General features: G+C 38.0%; 1 protein-coding gene across 50 annotated transcripts in view; it reads left to right on the top strand.

Annotated features, from left to right (window-relative positions):
• PBRM1 (polybromo 1) overlaps nucleotides 1–23,817 on the top strand; it is a 123,206-nt gene that overhangs the window by 44,709 nt on the left and 54,680 nt on the right. For 39 of the 50 annotated variants that reach the window (XR_011234105.1, XM_069475840.1, XM_069475839.1 and 36 more), the window contains 6 exons: nucleotides 2,526–2,667; nucleotides 3,830–3,927; nucleotides 12,126–12,402; nucleotides 14,225–14,330; nucleotides 17,274–17,916; nucleotides 22,692–22,903. Coding sequence is in view for 48 of the 50 variants with exons in the window: in XM_069475840.1 (XP_069331941.1) it covers nucleotides 2,526–2,667; nucleotides 3,830–3,927; nucleotides 12,126–12,402; nucleotides 14,225–14,330; nucleotides 17,274–17,916; nucleotides 22,692–22,903 (1,478 nt within the window). In the remaining 2 variants the exon portion in view is untranslated. Of the gene's footprint in view, nucleotides 1–2,525; nucleotides 2,668–3,829; nucleotides 3,928–6,014; nucleotides 6,060–12,125; nucleotides 12,403–14,224; nucleotides 14,331–17,273; nucleotides 17,917–22,691; nucleotides 22,904–23,817 lie in introns of all 50 variants that reach the window. The other 11 variants (XR_011234104.1, XM_069475812.1, XM_069475826.1 and 8 more) reach the window with 1 other exon arrangement.

The raw sequence follows: 23,817 nt of genomic DNA, 5'->3' as shown, positions 1-23,817 counted from the left end.
AGGGTAGTGCTATTCAATAGAACTTTCTGCAATTATGGAAATGTTTTATTATCTACATTGTCCAATATGATAGCCACTAGTTACGTGTGTCTTTGAGCACTTGAAATGTGGCTTGTGCACCTAAGGACTTAGATTTTAAATTTTGTTTAATTTTAATTTAAATAGCCACATATGGCTAGTGGCTACTGTATTTATTGTACAGCATAGTTCTAGGAAGATTGTTAGCAGAAGGAAGATAGTGTCCCCCAAAGCAACAAAAATGGATATGTGAGCAGGAGCTACATAGTGTAGGCTCCATATACTACCTTCTGCTGTGCTGGGGTTTGTCAACCCATGTTTTATTTTCCATTTTTCCCTTCCCTCTCCCTGCTACCACTACCCTTGTCCCCCCTGCTACATTAGTCTGGTAAATATCTGTAGATTTATTATTGTTATCATTTACAAGTTTGGATTCTGTGTTCTTTATGGGTGTTGAGAACACTTAGCACTTTACCCTTTGAGTTGACAGGAGGCTGAATTTAAACTCTAGGTGCTAGCTGCATAGCTGGTACTGAGAGATGAATTTGTGCTAAGCTGTTTTTTGCTTCATCCCAGAGATGTTCCTTAATATTCTTATGTCTTTAAGGACTACAAAGTATCTGAATATGATTTTGGAATTTTTTTTTTTTTTTTTTTTTTTTGAGACAGAGTCTTATTCTGTCACCCTGGGTACAGTACAGTGGTGTCATCACAGCTCACTGCAACCTGAAACTCCTGGGCTCCAGGGATCTGCCTGCCTCAGCCTCCCAAGTAGTTGGGACTACAGGTGCATATCACAACACCTGGTTAATTTTTTTTATTTTTAGTAGAGATGGGGTCTCACTCTTGCTCAGGCTGGTCTTGAACTCCTGAGCTCAAGCAATCCTCCCACCTCAGCCTCCCTCAGCACCTAAAGAGTGCTCGGCTTATAGGCGTGAGCCACCATTCCTGGCAGTTTTGGTAAATTTTAAGTAAAACTTCGCATACAGAGTGGATGATGCCATTCTAAGAGAAATGTTTGTACTGTACATTCATTCTATGAAGCTGTTTGCACATATTGTTATTGTTTACTTAATACTGTTTTTGTGATTTGTTTTTTTCTTTGAGACAGTCTCTCTGTTGCTCAGGCTAGACAGTAGTGTCATCATACCTCACTAAAACCTCCAATTCCTGAGCTCAAGCAATCCTCCCACCTCAGCCTCCCTTAGCACCTCAAGAATGCTAGGATTATAGGCATGAGCCACCATTCCTGGCAATTTTGGTAAATTTTAAGTAAAACTTTGCATACAGAATGAATGATGCCATTCTAAGAGAAAAGTTTGTACTGTACATTCATTCTATGAAGCTGTGTTTTCACATATTGTTTACTTAATACTGTTTTTGTGATTTGTTTTTTTCTTTGAGATAGTCTCTCTCTGTTGCTCAAGCTAGACAGTAGTGTCATCATACCTCACTGAAACCTCCAACTCCTGGGCTCAAGCGATACTCCTGCCTCAGCCTCCCAAGTAGCTGGGACTACAGGCATGCACCACAATACCCAGCTAATTTTTGTTTTTTGCAGAGATGGGGTCTCACTCTTGCTCAGGCTGGTTTTGAACTCCTGGCCTCAAGTGATCGTCTTGCCTTGGCCTTCCTCATTGCTAGGATTACAGGCGTGAGCCACTGTGCCCAGCCTGTTTTTGTGATTTTGATGGTTAGCATGCATGTGCTGCAATTGAAGGATTTAAAAGTCTATCCTGTCTAAATCTATGTGGAATTATAGCAAGTAATGACTCTTTACTTTGTACAGAGTACATTAGGGCTTCATGAGAGCTGGTTTTAGCAATAGTGGTAGTTTCTAAGAGAGATATCTAAATTCTTAGGTCTTTTAAGTAAAATAAGTAAAAACCCTAATTTTAAACTGTCTTAATTCATTATAAATGTTTATGTACTGGGGGAATAGTAGTGAATAGACTCTGACATATCTATCTCTTATTTACCATTGTAAGACCTCTCTTCACTGTCCATATGTGTCTCCCTGGAGATAAATAAATTATTCTAAATGGTTCTTCATGACATTGTCAGTACTTCCTCTTTTCTTTAACCTCTGTGAACTAGAATGGCTTCTTATTTTCAGAAATGGGTAGATCACCATGATTCTTCATTGAGGTAGCTTTAAAACCTCCTTAATTTTTGTCTCTTCCTAAGGTTTGCTTATAAGCACTAACAGGGTTATTCTATTAGGGTTTTTCCTAGTATATCTGCTTTGTAATTGACCACTTTATAAGGTCCTCTTATTCTTATAGTGTTTTAGCTTATTCTTTTGGATTTTGAAGTAAACTTTCATATTGCTTAAATGTAATGGCGCTTTTACCTCCTTTGTATCTTGAAAGTCATTTTCAAGTAATCAGTATCCCTAGTAAAGATACCGTCTTAGTGCTTGTCAAAATTTTTACACTGGACTTACAGGAAGAATGTTTTCATAATTTTCATAATGGAAAATTCTAGCCTATGTTTGTCTTTCACAGAACAAAGCTGAAGAACCAAGAATATGAAACTTTAGATCATTTGGAGTGTGATCTGAATTTAATGTTTGAAAATGCCAAACGCTATAATGTTCCAAATTCAGCCATCTACAAGAGAGTTCTAAAATTACAGCAAGTTATGCAGGTATGATCTCTTGGTTTTGCTAAGTTTATTGTATGAATGATTAAAATAATTTCACATTTTGAGTGCATTCTCTTAAGAAGTGTGATTTCCCGTCCCCCCTGCCTGCCCAGCAATATCACATTCATTTCAACCTTAAGTACTGCTGAATATTTTTTTAGAGTTGTCAGGGCAATATACAATAGAAATAATGGTTTAGACAGGGTTAGCTTTCTAAGAGGAGGAAGCAGGGATTTGTCCCTGGGGGATAATTTTAGGATTTTCAGAAAGTTACCCTGTATTCGCAGATGATATTCCATCATTTAGGTTTTACTCCTTTGGTTCTAGACTTTGTTTCGGTTAAAGTAGGGCTAGTCCTAACAGAAAGGACCTCTGAGAGCTAATTAATCATTGTATAGTGTTCATGATGTAACAGATCACCTCTGAGAGAACCCCTTGGAGGACATCTGAGGTCATGGGTCATCTAGGGATTTTAAGACAAAAAGGTAGGTATGAAATAGAAATTGGGTCTGTGTGACAGTTTTTGGTAGAATCTTTCTGGAAAGACAATCTTAGAGCAAGGAAGCAACAAAGGCAAATTTTAGATCACCCACAGAATCTTCATTTTGTGTGATCAACACTGTGATCCTTAGTGCTATGACTTTCAGGTATTACCTTTTCAGTACTCTGTGTATATATTCCCTAAGCCTGCTCTGCTTGGACTTTCAGCTCCATTTGGCAGAGGTCTTTAAAAATGTACGTGTTGAAAGGTAGATCTTCTTTCACTTCTCACAGTAAACTTTATTCTTAACTACACTGCCCCTTAGAAGTCGCAAGTACCAAAGGGTCCTCTTTGAGTTGGTTTTACTTAAATATGGCCACCAGAGCAAGATACCCCTACACTTTGCCTCAGTGCTTTTAACCACTCCGCACCCTTTGTAGTCTTAAATACTCTAGCTAGCATTGATTCCTCAACTCTCTAGATCCACTTTTTTAACCTACTTTTTTGTCATGCAGGCTTTTGTTAAATTGGGTTATTGAAAATGTTTAATGACTCTAATTTTGTGCATCCTACACGTGGTTTACCTTTCTGAGTGAATCGGATATGTGTAGCTCTTTAACGTTCATATATTCATAGGAGTATTCAGCAGAATGAGCTTGACTCCTGGGATCTGCTCTGTTTTAGGCAAAGAAGAAAGAGCTTGCCAGGAGAGACGACATTGAGGACGGAGACAGCATGATCTCTTCAGCCACCTCTGATACTGGTAGTGCCAAAAGAAAAAGGTATATACTCTTCTCAAAGCTGGAGACATCTCAGTTCCTGTTTATATTGTTTTAGATAAGTACAGACAAATGGCTTTTCTTAAGCTATCAAGTATGAATTCTTTTATAAGCTTTAAATATTTGATGTCTTCTTTTACAATTCATTTGTAAAGTGGATGATTAACTTTTTTGTACAAATACCATATTGCTTTTAGAGGACACAGATGAAAATGACAACTACATATGTAGCTTGGCAAAACAGGTTATTCTTTTTGCCGTCCAGGTTATTTTTTTTAATGTGGTATTTGAAGAGTGCCTCTTAATATAATTTAGGTAATTTGTACATGGTGAATTATAAAAATGAAATATGAATTAAGAAAAGTAAGGAGAAATTCTGTACTACCACCTCAGTGAAGTTAGTCATTGCTCTTACTCCTTTGTTTGTGTTAACCTGATCTTTATTTGCCATTTTAAGAATATCAGATTGTTCTTATAGCTCATGGAATGTTAAGCTAGATATTTGGGTTTTTTTCCTCTCTAGCCTGTCTCTCAACTTCCCTAACTCTTTCTTCCTCTCATGGGTTTTGTGGAAGGGGATTTTACTATGAAATTCTGAAGTTGGGCTCCTGTAAGGAATCGTGCAAGACCATTTCTTTTGTCTACGTCTTCCACTCGGAGTTTCTCTGGCCTGATCATTGTAGAACACTGTATTCTTCCTCAAGCATAACTGTCTTACCATCTTTGCAGCAACTGTCAAAACAGAGAGAATACCTTAAACAAGGAATAAGCTAATCACTAATAGCAGGACATGACAGATTCAAAATTGAATGAAGTCATTAGTAACTCTTGACATTTCTGTACATGCATTAAGCAATCCACTAAGATCAGATTTTAAAAAGTCGTTTAGAAAAGAGAGGCTGTCCTATCTTTCCCTCTTATAAATAGCATTGGGAGAATTTTTTAGCATTGAAAATAACTTTGTCATGGTAACTAAATTGATTGGTGTACCCTGAGATGTGAGTCTCCTCCATTACTGGCCTATGAATTTCATCCTTCCAAGTTCTTAATTCCTTGTTATACCAGGGACAACGGAGGAAAAGTATGAAACCAGATCAAAGACATCAAATCAAGAACATCTTTGAGTGTAATTATATTACTCTACTACAGCATCACCTGTGTTTTCCAGATCAGTCACCAATCAAAGATTAAAACTTCTCAGGCAAAAGAAGGTAATGGAGGCAAAAGTGATGGTACAATTAGTGCCAACACTGGATGAAAAGAGAGATCTTAAATTAATTGAATGTTAAGAAAACAGTTCCAAGGAAGCATTAGCCCAGGCCATATCTTTAAAATTATGTATCTCTGTGGCTTATAGTTTGTGGGACACTCAAGTAGATTAAATGAAAGTTACTGCCCTAAAACCTCCTGTAAAAAGAAAACTGAGCTTTATGTTCTTGAAATAATAAAATTCCACTTCAGACAAAAAGTCTTTATGAACAGTTTTCCTAGGAAGTGTTTTATACAATGAAGGGGAAAACACAAATAAGAGAAGAACAAATATAAACCATCCGCTAAAGTAATAAAAGAACAAACCTGGGTTTGAAATTCAGCCATGAGTGGATGTTAAAAGATTGAGAGAATTAATTCCTATACTTCAGACTATGACAAAGGAATTAACATGATGAGCCTTGTGGAAGGTAGTTAAGAGGTTTTGGTAACAAGAAATAGACTTCTCCAGAAGTCAGGCAAACAGTAGCCTAGGTTAAGCTAAGCTTGGCCATAGAAGTCAGGGCCAGGTTTTCCAAGTGCCACTTGACTCCTAAGTATTATATATGATTCTACTTTTGCTTTATTTTTTTAATACCAAAGAGTGTGAGAAAAATTGAATGTGGGTATGTTCTCTTCATTCTGGGAATGCATTCTTTTCTCCCTACCCTACACCCAAATATCCACCTTCTGTCTTCTGTGTTGAAATGTTCCAGGTATTATTTATCTTTTGGCCTTTGGACTGAATAATTCTCTTTTTTCTCAACCATATTTGGTTTATACCCTTCAATGTTGCTTGTTTTGTTTCTCTTCACATGTAATGTTTGTTTCTGCTTTCCCAGGAACACTCATGACAGTGAGATGTTGGGTCTCAGGAGGCTATCCAGGTGTGCAGTCCTTTTTTATGCATAAACATTCTTTTAAAAGTATAACTTTTCTGTGGCATTGTCAGTACTGATTAGGTGAAAAGTGAAGCCTCAAGCATGTGAAAAAAGTATCTGGGTGCCAGTTTATTTTATGAATAATGAAAGCAGTGCAGTTTAGAAGTCTAGTTAGTAATATAAATTCAGAATTAGTTAGCCTAGATATGTTCATGAGTATCCTTACTTTGTTGCTAGCTTTGCCAGGACAGAAAACCCCCTCACTAATCATTGTGACTATGCTTCTGTAGCAACAGGTAGAAGGTGGCATTGCCAGTGACCAGGGACTGGCGGATGCTGATTCCCTTTCAGGGATGGCTTTTACTGATTGGGGGGGTAGAGGGATCAAAATCAACATTGACAGTCCAAGTGATGTCAGTGCATGTGGTCACTATGCATTGGGTTAGTGTTTCACCAGCATGCATACATTTACTCAGTCTCTGATCGTATCCCTGTCTTTTTTTAAAAAGAATCCATTCTTTTGCATGTTACTTATTTTAAAAACAACCTATGAGTTGTCATGCCATAGTGCTTGTAATAATTGTATAGTATTTTTGTTTTCACATTTGCCATCTGATGTTCACAAAGTATCAGTTACTTATGGAACACTAGACTCTGCTCTTACAGGTCATAAAGGAGAACATTCAGTAATTTCTTCTACCTACCAGGAACTTATTGGCCAGGGAAAGAGGCAGTTTAAAAACAAATGAAATTATATGGAAACAATGTAGTAAAATAATTGCATAAGGTACACAACTATGTAGTTATATAGAAATGTTGTATGATTGCCCAGATAACTTTAAGATTATTTTCCCACCATGCTTTTCCTTGAAAATTAAGGTCTTAAGTTACCTACATGTTGCTACCCTATGTAATCCACTCTATAAAATGACTACATTATCATTGTCATCTTCCTAATATTTTCCATAAGAAAAGTTTTCTGAGGTGGTAAATTTAGCGAAAAGAACATGGATTGTATTCTTTTATATGTCATTCATAGTGTATGGCACTAACTATAAGTGGTAATAGAAATAGAAATTGGAGGCATCATGGGGTAGTGTTACAACCCCAAGCTTTAGAGCCTAACTGCCCAAGTTCAAATCCCAGCTGTTCTTACTAGCTCTGTGATCTAAGCCTCATTTCACCTTCATCTGAAAAAGGAGTTGATGACAGTACCTACATAGGATTGCTATGAGAATGCATTTGGTTAATACATGTAAAGCCTTTAGGACTGGATGCAGTGAGTACTCAATAAATATAGCTCTGATTATTTTCTGGAAGTGTAGTGCCTGTTGACATAAGGACTCAGTAGATTTCATTTTGTTTTTAGTCAGATGTTACCAGTCTAGGAAGACTCATTGGAAAAGATGAATGAAAAGGTTTTATTTCTTAAAGATTTGAAAATGAAATATAGCAAACCTTGTAAAAGAAAGAACTTTTGTGTTTACTGAGCTTAATAACAAGTACCACTGAAGCTCTAAGGCCGGGGAGCTAAATGCTGGGAGACCTGGCAGCCTGTGAACAGGGCTGAATTTAAAGAGGCTCTTGATAAGCACCAACTTACCAAGGGACATGATAAAAGCTGCATGGTGATTATCAGCTGATTCAAGTGTCAATTCTGATTATTCACTTTGTGGCCTTAGTTATTCACTTGATGTCTCTAAGCCTCAATTTTTACATCTGCAAAATTGGGATAATAATTAAATGAGTACATAGTGTTTAGCATATGGTAGAAGTGGTAGCTATTATAACTACAGGAATTTTGTGTGTATATATGCAAATGGGTATATATAATAATAAGTAGTAGCTTCAGAGGAATAATGATAAGGACATTTGAGAAAATGGTTGGCCACGAAGTATGAGGGCCGGGACTATCACTGTGGCATGAAACATTGAAAGGAAAATTACATCTAGAAGGGCTGTGGAAATCCTCTAGAACTTAGTAATAAGATAAGGGTAGCAGAAAGTGACTGTGCAGTGTTTTAGGTTGGGTTGGGTTGGGTTCTGGAGGTTGGTGGTAGTCCTGGAAAATTAAACTCAGAACAGAGCCTCTACTAGCTTATAATCTTTGTGCAAATTAGATAAAGCACCCATTTCTCAAGACATTTATTTGACTTTTATGTATTGGAAAATTGCTTTAAAGTACTTATTTTGTTACCACAGGACCCTTTGTGGCCCATCTTCTATAAAATTGTAGTATATATTTATTATAGCAATGTCTGTGATCTGAATTGTTGTCCCCTTAAGCATGGCCCCTTTAGTGTGCAGTGATGAATACCCCTAGTTTTGAACTCCCTCAAGATGTATTTTACTTTAGTATGTTAAAAGATGCTAATTAAAAAAAGGATAATGATTATGCTAGTTACAAGGTCTGGGATTGAATGATACGCACCTTTCCAAAAATGGAGAAGAGTAAACAAACTGTTCACAGTTAATGGTTTGAAGGAGGAGAAGTAGGACATATAGAGAGGTTCTAAGAAGAATCTGAAAAGCAAAGTGACAAAGAAAATAGTAGCCAGAAAGTTTCAAATAGGGGACTGTAGTGGCTGAATTTTTGTAATGCAAAGTATATTCATTTCAAAGACTATTTAAAGCTTTCAGAAGTCATGGATGTAATACGGCTTAGCATCCATAATAGAAAAAGATAAAGCAAGCATACCAGCCACCCAAGCTAATACAGTTATTATAAAAGAGTATGAAGTTTAGCTCTGAGTTTTTTCTGGTAGCCAGGTTAAAATTAATGGGCCTGGGCCAGGCACAGTGGCTCATGCCTGTAATCCTAACACTTTGAGAGGCTGAAGTGGGAAAATCTCTTGAGGCCAGAAGTTTAAGACCAGCCTGGGAAATAGTGAGGCCCTGTCTCTACAAAAAGAAAAAGAAAAATTAACCAGGCGTGGCAACATACACCTGTAATCCCAGCTACTTCATAGGCTAAGAGAAGAGGATCACGTGAGCCCAGGAATTTGAGGTTGCAGTGAGCTATGCCCTCTAAGCCTGGGCAAAAGAGAGAGACACTGTCTCGAAAAAATAATAATATAATAATAATTGGCCAGTGAATCTTAGTCTCAGAGGTACTCCAAGGATCTGGAAAAATGTAAACAAAATAACAAAGCTGGATTGGTTCAGAGAAGGTCAAAAGTGACCCTAGTAATAGAAGTTTTGCTTGCCTTTGAGGATGGAAATCAATTACACATCACTCTCTTAAGGAGCAAATGATACACATGGAGAAAAAAATGACTAGTAATAAGAGTGCTAAAACAATAAATTTCAGTTATTAGATTAGAGCAATTTCTTACATACAACCAGATCTCACGTTCTGGGTATGTCCCACTCAAAGCTACCAAGTATCAGAGTTACTGGTGTTGGAATAATGGGCAACTTTCTGTTCTTTTACTTTGTTGGCAAAATTCAGTTGAAAACTTCCCCTTGGTCTGGGCGCAGTGGCTCACGCGTGTAATTCTACCTCTATGGGAGGTGGAGGCAGAAGGATTGCTTGAGCTAATGAGTTTGAGACCAGCCTGAGCAATAGGGAGACCCCATCTCTACCAAAAATAGAAAACTTGGACGGGCACATAGTGGCACATGCCTGTGGTCCCAGCTACTTTGGAGGCTGAGGCAGGAGGATCGCTTGAGCCTAGGAGTTTGAGGTTACAGTGAACTATAATGACACCACTGCACTCTACCCAGGGTGACATTGCAAGACTCTGTCTCCAAAAAAAAAAAAAAAAAAAAAACTTTTCCCAGATGAGAGTATTTGTAGCTTCATGCAGGAATAGGAAAGCCTAACGATAATTGAGAGTGGTTTGCTGGAACCCAGAAAGGAATAGGGCTGATCTCCTCCTGGTCCAGGTCAGGCCTTAACTGAATTGTTAAGCTATTTAAAATTCCTGTAATAAGGACTGATTTCATTCTGACTAGCTTATTGAAGAGATCTTTTAAGCTTAGAGCTTCAAAATTGAATCCCTGAGTTTTCCTTTTAATGTCAGCCCTCACATGTGAGACCTAAACAAACCATATCTGATTTCAGGTTCTGAAATTTTCCCTTAGTGACTTCCTAAAAGTTAAAGTCATCTGTGTTCTTATCTCTGTAGTATTGGAGCTTGGTCCCACCTTACCTTCTGTTACCCACTTGCTAAAGGCTTAGAATGAGAGAACTCTCACATCATCACCCCAGGTTGCCTCTTTGGAGAGATAGTTTCCACTAGAATATGAAATGTCTCCTAGATTGCCATGTGGCTCACACCTGTAATCCTAGCACTTTGGGAGGCCGAGGTGGGAGGATCTCTTAAGGCCAGGAGTTTGAGGGCAATAACAAGACCTCCATCTCTACAAAAACTAAAAAAAATAGCCAGGCATAGTGGTGCACGCCTGTAGTCCCAGCTACTTAGGAGGCTGAAGCAGGAGGATCCTTGAGCCGAGGAGTTTGAGGTTGCAGTGAGCTGTGATCAAGCCACTGTACTCCAGCCTGGTGACAGAGCAAGACGCTGTCTCTAAAATAAATAAATAAAAAGTGCACAGAAGGATGTGCATAGATTATATGCAAAAACCACACTATTGTATATAAGGGACTTGAGCATCCACAGATTTTGGTATCTGCAGGAGATGCTAGAACCAATCCCTCACAAATACCAATGGATGACTATACTGTATTATTAAATCTTAGTAAATGTTTGTTGAATAGAAATTAACTCTTTTTTTTTTTTTTTTGAGACAGAGTCTCACTTTGTTGCCCAGGCTAGAGTGAGTGCCATGGCGTCAGCCTAGCTCACAGCAGCCTCAAACTCCTGGGCTCAAGCGATCCTCTTGCCTCAGCCTCCCGAGTAGCTGGGACTACAGGCATGCGCCACTATGCCCGGCTAATTTTTCTATATATATATTTTTAGTTGTCCATATAATTTCTTTCTATTTTTAGTAGAGACGGGGTCTCGCTCTTGCTCAGGCTGGTCTCGAACTCCTGACCTTGAGCGATCCGCCCGCCTCGGCCTCCCAGAGTGCTAGGATTACAGGCGTGAGCCACCGCGCCCGGCCAGAAATTAACTCTTAAGTCATTTCTTATTATTACCTACCTGACTGTTCATTTAACATAAGAACAGTTGACCCGAAGTCTTTTCAGAAGAGCATCTCTTCTAACATTTTACTGGGTAGCTCACCTTGGGCAAGTTGTTTAGCCTCTCTGAGCCAGTTTTCTCAATAATTAGGAGGCCCTTTTTGAATTCTGGTTCTAATTTCTGGTCCCTTGTACTTTATTCCATACCACTTCACATTAGTTTCTCAGCATCATATTTCACTGGGGGAATTTGGAGAATAAGACAGGGATTCATACTCTAGGATGAAAATTTACTCCAGAGAATGCAGATGAACCACAGATCATTTATTATTTAAACTAGCTTGGGATTGTGGAATAATACTGATGGAGGGAGGGAGCAGGGATTGACCCTGACAGAATCAATACCAGAGAGACTTGTACCCACTGTGGAATGGAGACACTTAGTCTGGTAGACAGTCTCCTTTTATTTTCTGTGAACCAAAATATGCAGGTATTCAGTAGTAGTTGTCTTAAGAGATGGAACATTTATCTTTGCTAGGTTTTTTTTTGGTTGTTTACTTTTTTTGTGCTTGGAAGTGAGAATAGTAGTAACAAGAGGGAATCACTAGTTTTATTGCACTTTTGCTCTGTTCATCTTTAGACAAAAAAATGTATTTCATTTGATTATAGAATTTCATTTTCTTTCAGTGTCAGGAAAGATCTTTTTTCAAACATTGCATTTCATGAGATATTCTAAACAGCTTTATCTGGTGTTCACTGGCTGCTTCTGCCAGGGTCACTATGTTTTAACTATTTTGGAAATTTTTCTAATATTTGCTTATAGCTTCCAGCATGTTTACTGTATTTGTGGCATATGTAATCAGTAAATTGTAATCATTATGAAGCACCTGCCCACAGATTAATCTGTTTCATTTCACATTCATCCCTGTATAAAGAAAACTGAACCTATTCTCGTTTTTCCCCTTTTCTACCTCCTCCCTCAACAGTAAAAAGAACATAAGAAAGCAGCGAATGAAAATCTTATTCAATGTTGTTCTTGAAGCTCGAGAGCCAGGTTCAGGCAGAAGACTTTGTGACCTCTTTATGGTTAAACCATCCAAAAAGGACTATCCTGATTATTATAAAATCATCTTGGAGCCAATGGACTTGAAAATAATTGAGCATAACATCCGCAATGACAAATATGCAGGTGAAGAAGGGATGATAGAAGACATGAAGCTGATGTTCCGCAATGCTAGGCACTACAATGAGGAGGGCTCCCAGGTAAGGAGGGGTGGGTGGAGATCCTTAAGTAGGCACTTTTTCTTTTAGGTGGCGATAGAACAATGCATTTTGAGAGATCAGCTTGAGAGGCCTAACTTAAGTTATTCTTCTTGGTGACTAGGTTAATAACTTTGTTTTTTCTTAATTGGTTAAAATCAGAGGCGCAGTATAGTATAAAGGTTAAAAGTTCATACTTTGTTATCTGACATCCTAGATTTGAATCCCACTCTGCCCATCCCTGTGTAACTAACTTATCCTTCCTGATCCCCAGTTTCCTCATCTGTAAATTAGGAATAATAATAGTACTTGCATCAGGGTTGCTGTAGGATTTAAAAGAGGTAATATATACCGAGCATTTAACACAGTATGGAATAAGCACTCAAAGGAAAGCCAGTAGCATTAAAATCTTTCATCATCATTATTATTGCTATCTTCTGTAGCCCATACTTCTCCAAAGACAGTCCATAAAATGATATAATTATATAAGAATCAGCATGATATTCCCATAAATGTACCTCTAAATAATTGGTTTAATTGATTTTGGCATGAAGCATCTGATTTTTAGTTCTTTATCAGTATAGCTAAAATACAGTCTTTATTCTTTGATATTTCTTCTATTTTATATCTTTTATCCACTTTAAATCTCCCAGAAATAAAATAACATTTTCAAATCATTTATTTCCTTTCTTCTGCTTGGAAGAAAGAATTACATTTGATTATAAAATAAAATATGCATTGAGGATGCTTGTAGATCAAAGAAATGGTTCCCTCTATCATGGGTGTTTACTCTGTCCTCAGTATCATGGGCTAATGTACTACTTCTCTGTCACTGGTAGAGAAAAAAAGCTACCTTTAAAAGAAGTGGCCAGGCTGGGAGCAGTGGCTCATGCCTATAATCCTAGCACTTTGGGAGGCCAAGGCAGGAGGATTGCTTGAGCCCAGGAGTTTGGGACCAGCCCGAGCAAGAGTGAGACCCCGTGTCTACAAAAAAAAACAAAAATAGAAAAATTAGCCAGGCACGGTGGCACGCACCTATAATCCCAGCTACTCGGGAGGCTGAAGCAGGAGGATCACTTGAACCCAGGAGTTTGAGGTTGCCGTGAGCTATGGTGACACTACTGCACTCTAGCCTGGGTGACAGATTAAGACCCTGTTTCAAAAATAAATAAATAAATAAAAGAGGTGGCCAAAGAAGAGAGGTCACTTATACCCTCAGCCCCTCTGCTCTGGTGGGTGGTCAAGGGAGGACATAGCCTCTGCTGGGGAGGTAGGAGGAGGCAGCTCTGGAGGCAAAGCCATTAGGTGAGTAACCTAGTTCTTGACTGCATATTACCACCCCTTGGCTCCATCTTCAGAGAGAAATCCTTACACGGGGATTTTTTTTTTATGTATCAGATTCCAGACTGTGAACTCAGATTTGGGATTTAACAATATTTGAGATATTGTTCTGTAACCATCAGATATTTTTAATCTCTAATTCTCATTGGGCTAAGTGTGCTACCTTTAAGGTCCAGTGGGGAAAAAATAAGTTTTTGAGGAAAACAACACCTGTAAATGTGTTTTAGGACTTCTGTTAAAACCTAGGATGATTCTACTATAGTAGTTCTAAGACATTAGCTTGCTTATCTACACATTAGAATCACCTGGGAAGCTTACAAAACCAATTTAGGCCAAGGCCCTCCCTACAGAGATAGTGATTTTATTGCTCTGTAGTGCTCCCAACTATCCTAAACTGTGATTTTAAAGCTTCTTTATGGATACATATTATACCTTATTAAACAGTTTTTTAGAAAATAATTTTAAATATATGTTTGGAATGTAGGTGTACAACGATGCACATATCCTGGAGAAGCTACTCAAGGATAAAAGGAAAGAGCTGGGGCCCCTGCCCGATGATGATGACATGGCTTCCCCCAAACTCAAGCTGAGTAAGGCAGCATCATGTTTCTTTCTTTTTCAGTTTAGTCTGTCAAGGAGAGATTACCAATTTTCTGAAATAATATTTAATTAAATTAAGTATTTGATTAAATGAGTATATTTAAACTCACTGGCACTCCAGTATGGAGTTTCTTCCCTCTTCTCAAGCATTATCTTTTACTATATTTTAAGCAGCTAAACTGTGATGAGCACATGGAGAATAGAATATAACATCAAAGGTTTTGTTTACTTTCCTGAATGTGGTGGACATTTTGTAAACATTAAATAGGAAGAATAGATATTTTTTCTATGTATGATACCTGGAAAAGTATAGTGGCAGATTTTTCTTTTTTGTATGTTTGGTAATTACTAGAATTAAAAATGAATCCCAGCAGCTCCCACTGGACAGAATTTCAGAGGTTAGAGGTATCCATTCACTGTACTGTACTCAACTGTCATTTGAGTGTGGTTCATGGATGGTTGTTTTATTAAAAGTCAAGGAGAAAAGATAGCAAAAGTAATTGCTACCATTGGACTAAACAAGAAGTTTCTGTCTTATTTAAAATATGTAAATAAAATAAATACCAAGCAAATGTGAGTGATGTCAAATACTCTTTAGAGCCATATTTGCTGATAAGGAGGAAAACAAACAGACCTGCGTTTTTATAAGAAATGACTGTAAACTAAATTTCATGGTAGCTTAGGGTCTGATTTACTTCTTTTTAAGGTATTTATCTTTTCATGGAATTACAAAAGCATGCAGAAGGTTTGCAGATATGTGAAATTTTCATCCTGGTTTGTAGGGGCACAATACCCTTTAAAACTAGAATTGATTCCATAAGTTGAGTTAGGAGACTAATTAACAATAGATAGTTTAATAATAGCTATCTAAATGTATGTATGTATTTTATGGTTTTTTGGAGTCAGGGTCTTGCTTTGTTGCCCAGGTTAGAATGCAGTGGGATCATCATAGTTCACTGCAACCTCCAACTCCTGGGTTCAAGTGATCCTCCTCCTGCCTCAGCCTCCCAAGTAGCTGAGACTGAGACTACAAACACACATCACCTGGCCAGGCCCGGTGGCCCACACCTGTAATCCTAGCACTCTGGGAGGCCAAGGTGGGAGGATCACTCAAGGTCAGGAGTTCGAGACCAGCCTGAGCAAGAGTGAGATCCCATCTCTACTAAAAATAGAAAGAAATTAGCTGGACAACTAAAAATATATAGCAAAAATTATCCAGGCATGGTGGCACATGCCTATAGTCCCAGCTACTTGGGAGGCTGAGGCAGGATTGCTTAAGCCCAGGAGTTTGAGGTTGCTGTGAGCTAGGCTAACGCCGCCACACTCCAGCCTGGGCAACAGAATGAGACTCTGTCTCCAAAAAAAAAAATCACACATCACCACACCCAGCTACTTTTTTATCTTTTGTAGAGATAGGATCTCACTGTTTCTCAGGCTGGTCTCAAAATCCTGGCCTCAAGCAATCCTCCCACCTTGGTTTCCCAAAGTGCTGGGATTACAGGTGTAAGCCATCACACCTGGCCTAAATGTGTGTATGTGTGTGTGTGTGTGTATATTTTTTTTTTAAATAAATACACACATATTTTATAAGTTCAGGGAAAGGGAATTTTAATGTTGAATGTTAATTTCCTTCCTATTTCTCTATGTTTTCTTATGAAAAATTTCAAGCATATACAAATGTAAAGAATACTACAGTGAACCCTTTTGTATACACCTCTTACCCAATATTTATCAACATTGTGCCATACTTATTTCCTATATCCCCTTTTTCTCTTTTTTTCTAAATTATTTTAAAGCAAATCCAATGTCATCATTTCACTTCTACATAGTTCAATATGTATCTCTAAAATATGCAGACATTTTCTTAAATAGCCATGAAGTCATTATCATACCTAACAAAAGTAGCAAGAGTTTCTTGGTTTCATGTAACACTTGACAAATTTTCAAGTTCTGTTGTCTCACAAATGTATTTTTATACTATTGTTTCTTCAAATCAGGATCTAATTAAGTTCTGTATAGTATATTTGATTGTTATGCCCTTAAACTCTTCTTATAGAGCAGTCTCTTCTCTTTTCTTTCCCTTTCTTTCCTCATATCACTGACTCATTGAAGAAACCAGATCACTTATTTGTGTTTATGTGTGTTTATATTTAAAGATAAAATAGGCCGGGCGCGGTGGCTCACGCCTGTAATCCTAGCACTCTGGGAGGCCGAGGTGGGCGGATCGTTTGAGCTCAGGAGTTCGAGACCAGCCTGAGCGAGAGCGAGACCCCATCTCTACTAAAAATAGAAAGAAATTATATGGACAGCTAAAAAATATATATAGAAAAAATTAGCCGGGCATGGTGGTGCATGCCTGTAGTCCCAGCTACTCGGGAGGCTGAGACAGGAGGATCGCTTGAACTCAGGAGTTTGAGGTTGCTGTGAGCTAGGCTAACGCCACGGCACTCACTCTAGCCTGGGCAACAGAGTGAGACTCTGTCTCAAAAAAAAAAAAAAAAAAAGATAAAATACATTACAAGTTCATACTGATACTTTCAATTGAGATTCAAGGCCACAAGGTTTTTATTCAGTGTCCTTTGTTTTAACATCTATATCTCTTTTTCTTCAGTGATGAAAATCTCAGTTCTCGGGGATACTAGTGATAATAGAATTAGAATTTACATGGCTACTTCATTTGCTTTGTTCCACCTTAATCACAGCTATCTCAATATAAGCAGTACTTACTCTTCTATCAAAAATGTGATTACTGAAAACAGTTAAAAGTTTTTTCCAGTTCTTTTTTTTATCTATAGGTTATATTTTACTAAAGATATGCTAATTACTGTGTTTTGCAAATCACTTGGAATAGTCCCTTTCCTGTGGTTATGCTACTAACTATATACAAATTTAGTTTCATTTATTTTATTTTAACATTGAATTTCTTTCTTTAGGTAGGAAGAGTGGCATTTCTCCTAAAAAATCAAAATATATGACTCCAATGCAACAGAAACTAAATGAAGTCTATGAAGCTGTAAAGAACTATACTGATAAGAGGGGTCGCCGCCTCAGTGCTATATTTCTGAGGCTTCCTTCTAGATCTGAGTTGCCTGACTACTATCTGACCATTAAGAAGCCCATGGACATGGAAAAAATTCGAAGTCACATGATGGCCAACAAGTACCAAGATGTAGATTCTATGGTTGAGGACTTCGTCATGATGTTTAATAATGCCTGTACATACAATGAGCCTGAATCTTTGATCTACAAAGATGCCCTTGTCCTACACAAAGTCCTGCTTGAAACTCGGAGAGACCTGGAGGGAGATGAGGACTCTCATGTCCCAAATGTGACCTTGCTGATTCAAGAGCTTATCCATAATCTTTTTGTGTCAGTCATGAGTCATCAGGATGATGAGGGAAGGTGCTACAGTGATTCCTTAGCAGAAATTCCTGCTGTGGATCCCAACTTTCCTAACAAACCACCCCTTACTTTTGACATAATTAGGAAGAATGTTGAAAATAATCGCTACCGGCGGCTTGATTTATTTCAAGAGCACATGTTTGAAGTATTGGAAAGGGCAAGAAGGATGAATCGGTATGTTTTCAAAGCCATTTTCTATGTGAAAGCTTGTGATATTTAATACAAAACAGATGAAAGAATACTGCTTTGATGTACCGTTTTGGCTTAAGTACATGATTACAGTTGGTAGCATACTGTTCTGAATCCTAATTACTCAAAACTTCTAAAGAACAAACATATTATGTGGGGAAGAGAGGGCACGCTATTAAGTTACCTAGATTAGGGCCAGTTAGAAGGTGTAATACAAAATCGAAGATCCCTTCACAAACATAAAGTTAAAATACAGCCATTCACAGAATGTATTTTTTAAAGAATAAATGCTTCTGCATTTGAAGTAGGAATTAGAAATAGTAACAGGATTTTTCTTTTTAAGGTTTGACTTCAGTCCAAGAATGCTTTAAATAATAGCTCCAAAGTATTGATCCGAGATTAGACTGATATAAATTTGATCACCGTTTTAAATTCCTAAAAGGGCTTCTTTTTTTAATCTCAGATTTCTCGCTGTTAGAGCCTGCTGCACACGTTAAATGTTCCAAAAGAAGCAAATTTAGATTTTTGTCAGAGTTAAATTTCCTTCTAATTTTGATCTATGGTATATCTTTGCTACATATCAATAGCATATTTGACTGTTAAGACAAATTGAATCCAGCAATTATAGTGTATTTTCTGTGTGCTCTTAGAGATAGTTAGGAGTATATAAAAAATTAATGATATAAACCCTACCTTCCTGGAGTTTACAGTCTTATCATGATGAGAACTAGAATTTTAGACAGTGTAATTCCAGCTGAGGAAGCTGTAAAGCCAGCATTTGCTCTGGACCTTGAAAGAAAAATAAATAGTAATGTTCGCTATTTCTCTTAAGTACCTGCTCTTTGTAAAGCACCATGCTGAGCACTTTATGTAGATAATATCTAATTCTTATGATAGCCTTTCTAGGTAATTGATAATCTTCCCAGTTTGCATATGAAGAATCGGAGGCACAGGCAGAGAGAAATTACGCAGAGTTGCACAACTAGTAAGTGGTGTGGCTGGTCTTGTCCCCCACTATAGAAGGCTACTGCTGAGCCAGTTACCAGGACATCAGTCATGGAGCACAGCTATGGATGACAAGCCTTGAACTCTGTGCTCTAAGAGCTTGAAGTATGATGGATGCAACAGGACCTATGCTTAGGGAAAAATTATTATAGAGAAGAGATAACATCACAACCTGATATTTAGTAAAGATGGTGATATAAGGAACTCCATGGGTTAGAGTTCTTCTACAAAGGCATGAGGCATCAAGGAAGAATGAGTAGGATTCAAATGAGTAGGGGTGGCTGGGTGGGGTGGCTGACACCTGTAATCCTAGCACTTTGGGAGGCTGAGACGGGAGGATCAAAGGGATCCCTTGAGCCCAGGAGGTCAAGGTTACAATGTGCTGTGATCACCGCTGCACTCCAGCCAGGGCAACAGAGAGAGACCCTATCTCTTAAAAAAAAAATGAGTAGGGGAGAGGATATTTCAAATAATGCAAGTGTTAATATGCAAAGGCCTAGGGTCAGCAAATGAGTATGATATGTACAAGAGATAGGGTTAGAGTTAGGGCTAGATTTCCTAAATGTGCGCCCTTGAGCAACACATTTAAGAAATGGTACTTAATTCTTTAACAGTAGGGTAGAAATAAAAAGAAAGATGGGGGGACATATTGCAGTCAAAATGTGGTAGAGCTATTCATTTATTCAACAAATTTTTATTGAGTCACTACTAGTGAATGAGCAAGTTCTAGATGCGTGGCACACACTGCTTTCATGGAATTTAGACATCCATTCTTGTTCTTGTTTTATTTATGTAGTCCTTAAGTCTAAAGCCACTCCCTTCTCCCCTTCCCTGCCCAGTCCAGTTACATCTTGGGGTTAGTTTTGTGAGCCTTCCAGAGAGTATTTGCCTCTTAGATTATTAGGAACTTTGTTTATCCTGTATAGATAACCTGTTTATTTCAAGAATTAAGCAAATTTGTATCTCTAGGATATAAGTTTTTTTCATTCTTTCATTGTTGACATTTTTGTTTTTGAGGCCTGGGAGGTAAGAGTCCAAGGTGTATTTATATGAGATAGTGATGCATACAGTTTCATTCTCGTTCTCGGAGCTTTGTTGAAGAACATAAGGGAAGCGATTCTTATCTTTGAGAATGAAGGTGGTTTATAGTATTTAATAAGAATTAGGGGCCGGGCGCGGTGGCTCACGCCTGTAATCCTAGCACTCTGGGAGGCCGAGGCGGGTGGATTGCTCAAGGTCAGGAGTTCGAGACCAGCCTGAGCGAGACCCCGTCTCTACTAAAAATAGAAAGACATTATATGGACAACTAAAAAAAAAAAATCTATATAGAAAAAATTAGCCGGGCATAGTGGCACATGCCTGTAGTCCCAGCTACTCGGGAGGCTGAGGCAGTAGGATCGCTTAAGCCGAGGAGTCTGAGGTTGCTGTGAGCTAAGCTGACGCCACGGCACTCACTCTAGCCTGGGCAACAAAGTGAGACTCTGTCTCAACAACAAAAAAAAAAGAATTAGGAATAAGTACTCAATAAGAATTGATGAGGATGCATCACTTTAGTGAATGATAAACTCTGCCTTTATCTAGTATATTGCCAGTAATGGAGATAGGCATCCCAGAAATATTAAGTTCATGAATTCAATGAAATCGACATACAGTAGATTTCCATGCTGATCTCTAAGAGTGTTCATGCTTTATCACCATTTACCCCTAACCAACATCACCTGGAACTTCACACGCTGAAATGAAATCTGAACAGTGAGACTTAACTGAAGAGAAAATTCATTCGGGTGACAGTGGTTTGTCCATCAGCAGTACTCAGTAGCAACATAGTGCTGATTCTGCCAGTTGGCTGCTGGCTTTCCTAATTTGTTAACAGTATTCTTGGATTGAACACTCTGACTCCCTTGTAGGTAAGAAGGACTCATGGGAAGACAAGGACAGGGAAGCATCAAGAGCCTCCTGTAATCTTAATTATTTCCTATTGCTGAATGTGTACCTTATGTAACAGGATTACTTAACAGTTGAGGCGAATTAGAGTTGTTTTTCCATCTTGAGTTTTTGTTCTTGCACATTAAGTGAACACTTGGCCTCTTAGATTGACAGATTCTTCATAGTACTTTGAATAAAAAAACCAAAACAGACATAGCAGGCATTTAGTGACTTCTGTGCAAAATTTTTATTTCTAAACTATGTGATATAATGGAATTATGAATCTGCCCTTTCAATGTAACATGGATTTATGAAAAGTGCATTTTCACTTTTGGTTTTATATTTAAAATTGCAAGCTATTATAAAATGAATTTCACGTGAACAGGCTTTAGATACCTATATTCAAAAAACAGGCTTAAAATGTCTTAGAGGTTTCTTCCCTTGGTAACTTTTATTGCTTTCCTACAAGTATTAGCATTTCTGTAACCTCAAAATGTATTTAAAACCTTTCCAGTAGCACCCATTTAGGTTATTGGCAGTGTTTTTTAATTGTTTGCCAGTTCACCTTTGCTGATCTGATGGCCTCACTGAAATTTAATGCTCTAGTAGTGTGTGTCACCAGGAGCTGAATTAGCTTGTTATGCCTGCCATACTCTCCTGACCAGAATGTCTTCATAACTGCTAAGACATTTGTCTGTGGCTAGTTTTGTGAATAATTTTTGTTTGTTTGTTTTGTTTTGTGACGGGGTCTCTCTCTGTTGCCTGGGCTAGAGTGCAGTCGAGTCATTATAGCTCACTACAACCTCAAACTCCTGGGCTCAAGCAATCCTTCTTCCTCAGGCTCCTGAGTAGCTAGGACTGCAGCACACGCAACCATGCCTGGCTAATTTTTCTATTTTTAATAGAGACAGGTCTTGGTCTTGCTCAGGCTGGTCTCGAACTTCTGAGCTCAAGCAATCCTCCTGCCCTGGTCTCTCAGAATGCTAAGATTACAGGCATGAGCCACCATGTCTGGCCTGAAAAATTCTTTAGACCCTGGTATTGTTAGTTAATAGAATATATCCTTGGACCACAGTGGATTAGAAATAGTAATAAAATTTCTTTCTGTCAAAATTCTAAAGTTTATTTTGCCTAGTACCCTTATTTTATAAATGAGGAAAGGGCTCAGAAAAGTTCTGAATGTGACACAGATAATTTTTTTTCCATCTTTCATTATCTTGCCTCTGCCAATTGCCCAGAATGACATAATTATTTCTGGGAAACTAAAATGAACACTAACTCTGAGACCTGTAACCTATTATAGGATGCCCTTACAGCTTTGCAGTTTAGGTTCAAATAGTCACTGGGTCCTACCAACCTAGGCAACCAAAAAGAAGAAAGTGAACATAGCCTAAATCTTTTGTTAGGACTTTGTATGATATGTTCTGCATTAAGAGAGAGTAAAAATTAATCTAAAGATTAGATGTAAGTGTTGGACATGGTGTGGGGGCTGGGCACAGTTCTTAATTTTGGCAACCATCTTCTTTTGCCAGAATGGACTGATACATGTGCTGTATATCTCTGAGGGAAAATGCCTAAGGCCTTTCCTTTTATGTGAGCTATGCCAGGAATGAGAAAAGGGAACTGGTAGGAATGAGGCTTACCATAGTAAAATGACACCTCAGATTCTGCTCTAGCAAACTTCAAGAAGATACCCTTCATGGAACTGTACAGAAACACCATTATATCTATTAACATATTAAAGAAGCATTTAATAGAGTTTAACATGTAATTGAGGTGTTTAAACAAAACAGCTTATGTGTCAATGGATACTCTTGATGCCATTACAGGACAGATTCTGAAATATATGAGGATGCCGTAGAACTTCAGCAGTTTTTTATTAAAATTCGTGATGAACTCTGCAAAAATGGAGAGATCCTTCTTTCACCAGCACTCAGTTACACCACAAAACATTTGCATAATGACGTGGAAAAAGAGAAAAAGGAAAAATTGCCAAAAGAAATAGAGGAAGATAAACTAAAACGAGAAGAAGAAAAAAGAGGTTGGTTTCTTTTCATTTTATTAAATATGAAGAAATATACTCTGTTCTAGCTGGTTTCATAATTTGCTATGGATAGAGTCCTGTTTGTGTGAATGAAGACTCGGGGTGTTGACTATTTCATAGTAGGTACGGTGAGATGGAATTGTTTTTTATCATTATCAGTTTGATCACCAGACTGGAAAAGATTGAAAGTTGCCTGTGACACAGCTGTTATTCTAATATTCTGGGAACAGAGTCAGTTAATTTGCAAGTGTGGGAGCTTAATGCCTCTTTATACTATTGGTAGATAAAAACCTAAGAGGCCTAGCTAGGGCTAGAAAGAATTCTCAAATTGCATAGTTTCTGCCACATCATCTAGTAGCACTGCTTTCCTCTTACATGCTCTGGGCCAAATAGCTGATATTTTGGTTGAACCACATACCTAGGAGAAAGTTTTATTTTAATTATATCATCCCAAAAATGTTACTTTGAATCACTTGCCTGAATTTAGAAATATTTTGATAACAAGAATTTTTTTTTTTTTTGAGACGGTGTCTCAGCCCCCCAGAATAGCTGAGACTAAAGATGCGTGCCACCGTGCCCAACTAATTTTTCCTATTTTTAGTAGAGACAGTGTCTCACTCTTGCTCAAGCTGGTCTTGACCTCCTGACCCCAAGCAATCCTCCCACCTTGGCTTCCCACGTGAGCCGCCGCACCTGGCCAAGAACTTTTTTTTTTTTTTTACAAATTTGATCATTTCTGATAAAGTTCAAGTTTACATAGATTCCTAGAATATATGACTTTCCAAAAATTATGTTAATCTTTAGCATCAATCTCCGTAGGTTTTTTTTCTTAGGCAAGAAAACAAAATAAATTTGAAGCAAAACAGATTTGAAGCAAATTCTTGTAAGCAATGGCATATCCAAAAAAGGAA

The sequence above is a fragment of the Eulemur rufifrons genome, chromosome 7, assembly GCF_041146395.1.
Source record: "Eulemur rufifrons isolate Redbay chromosome 7, OSU_ERuf_1, whole genome shotgun sequence".
Lineage (NCBI taxonomy): Eukaryota > Metazoa > Chordata > Mammalia > Primates > Lemuridae > Eulemur > Eulemur rufifrons.
Note: the sequence above shows the minus strand (reverse complement) of the source record. Positions and strands in the feature narration are given on the sequence as shown.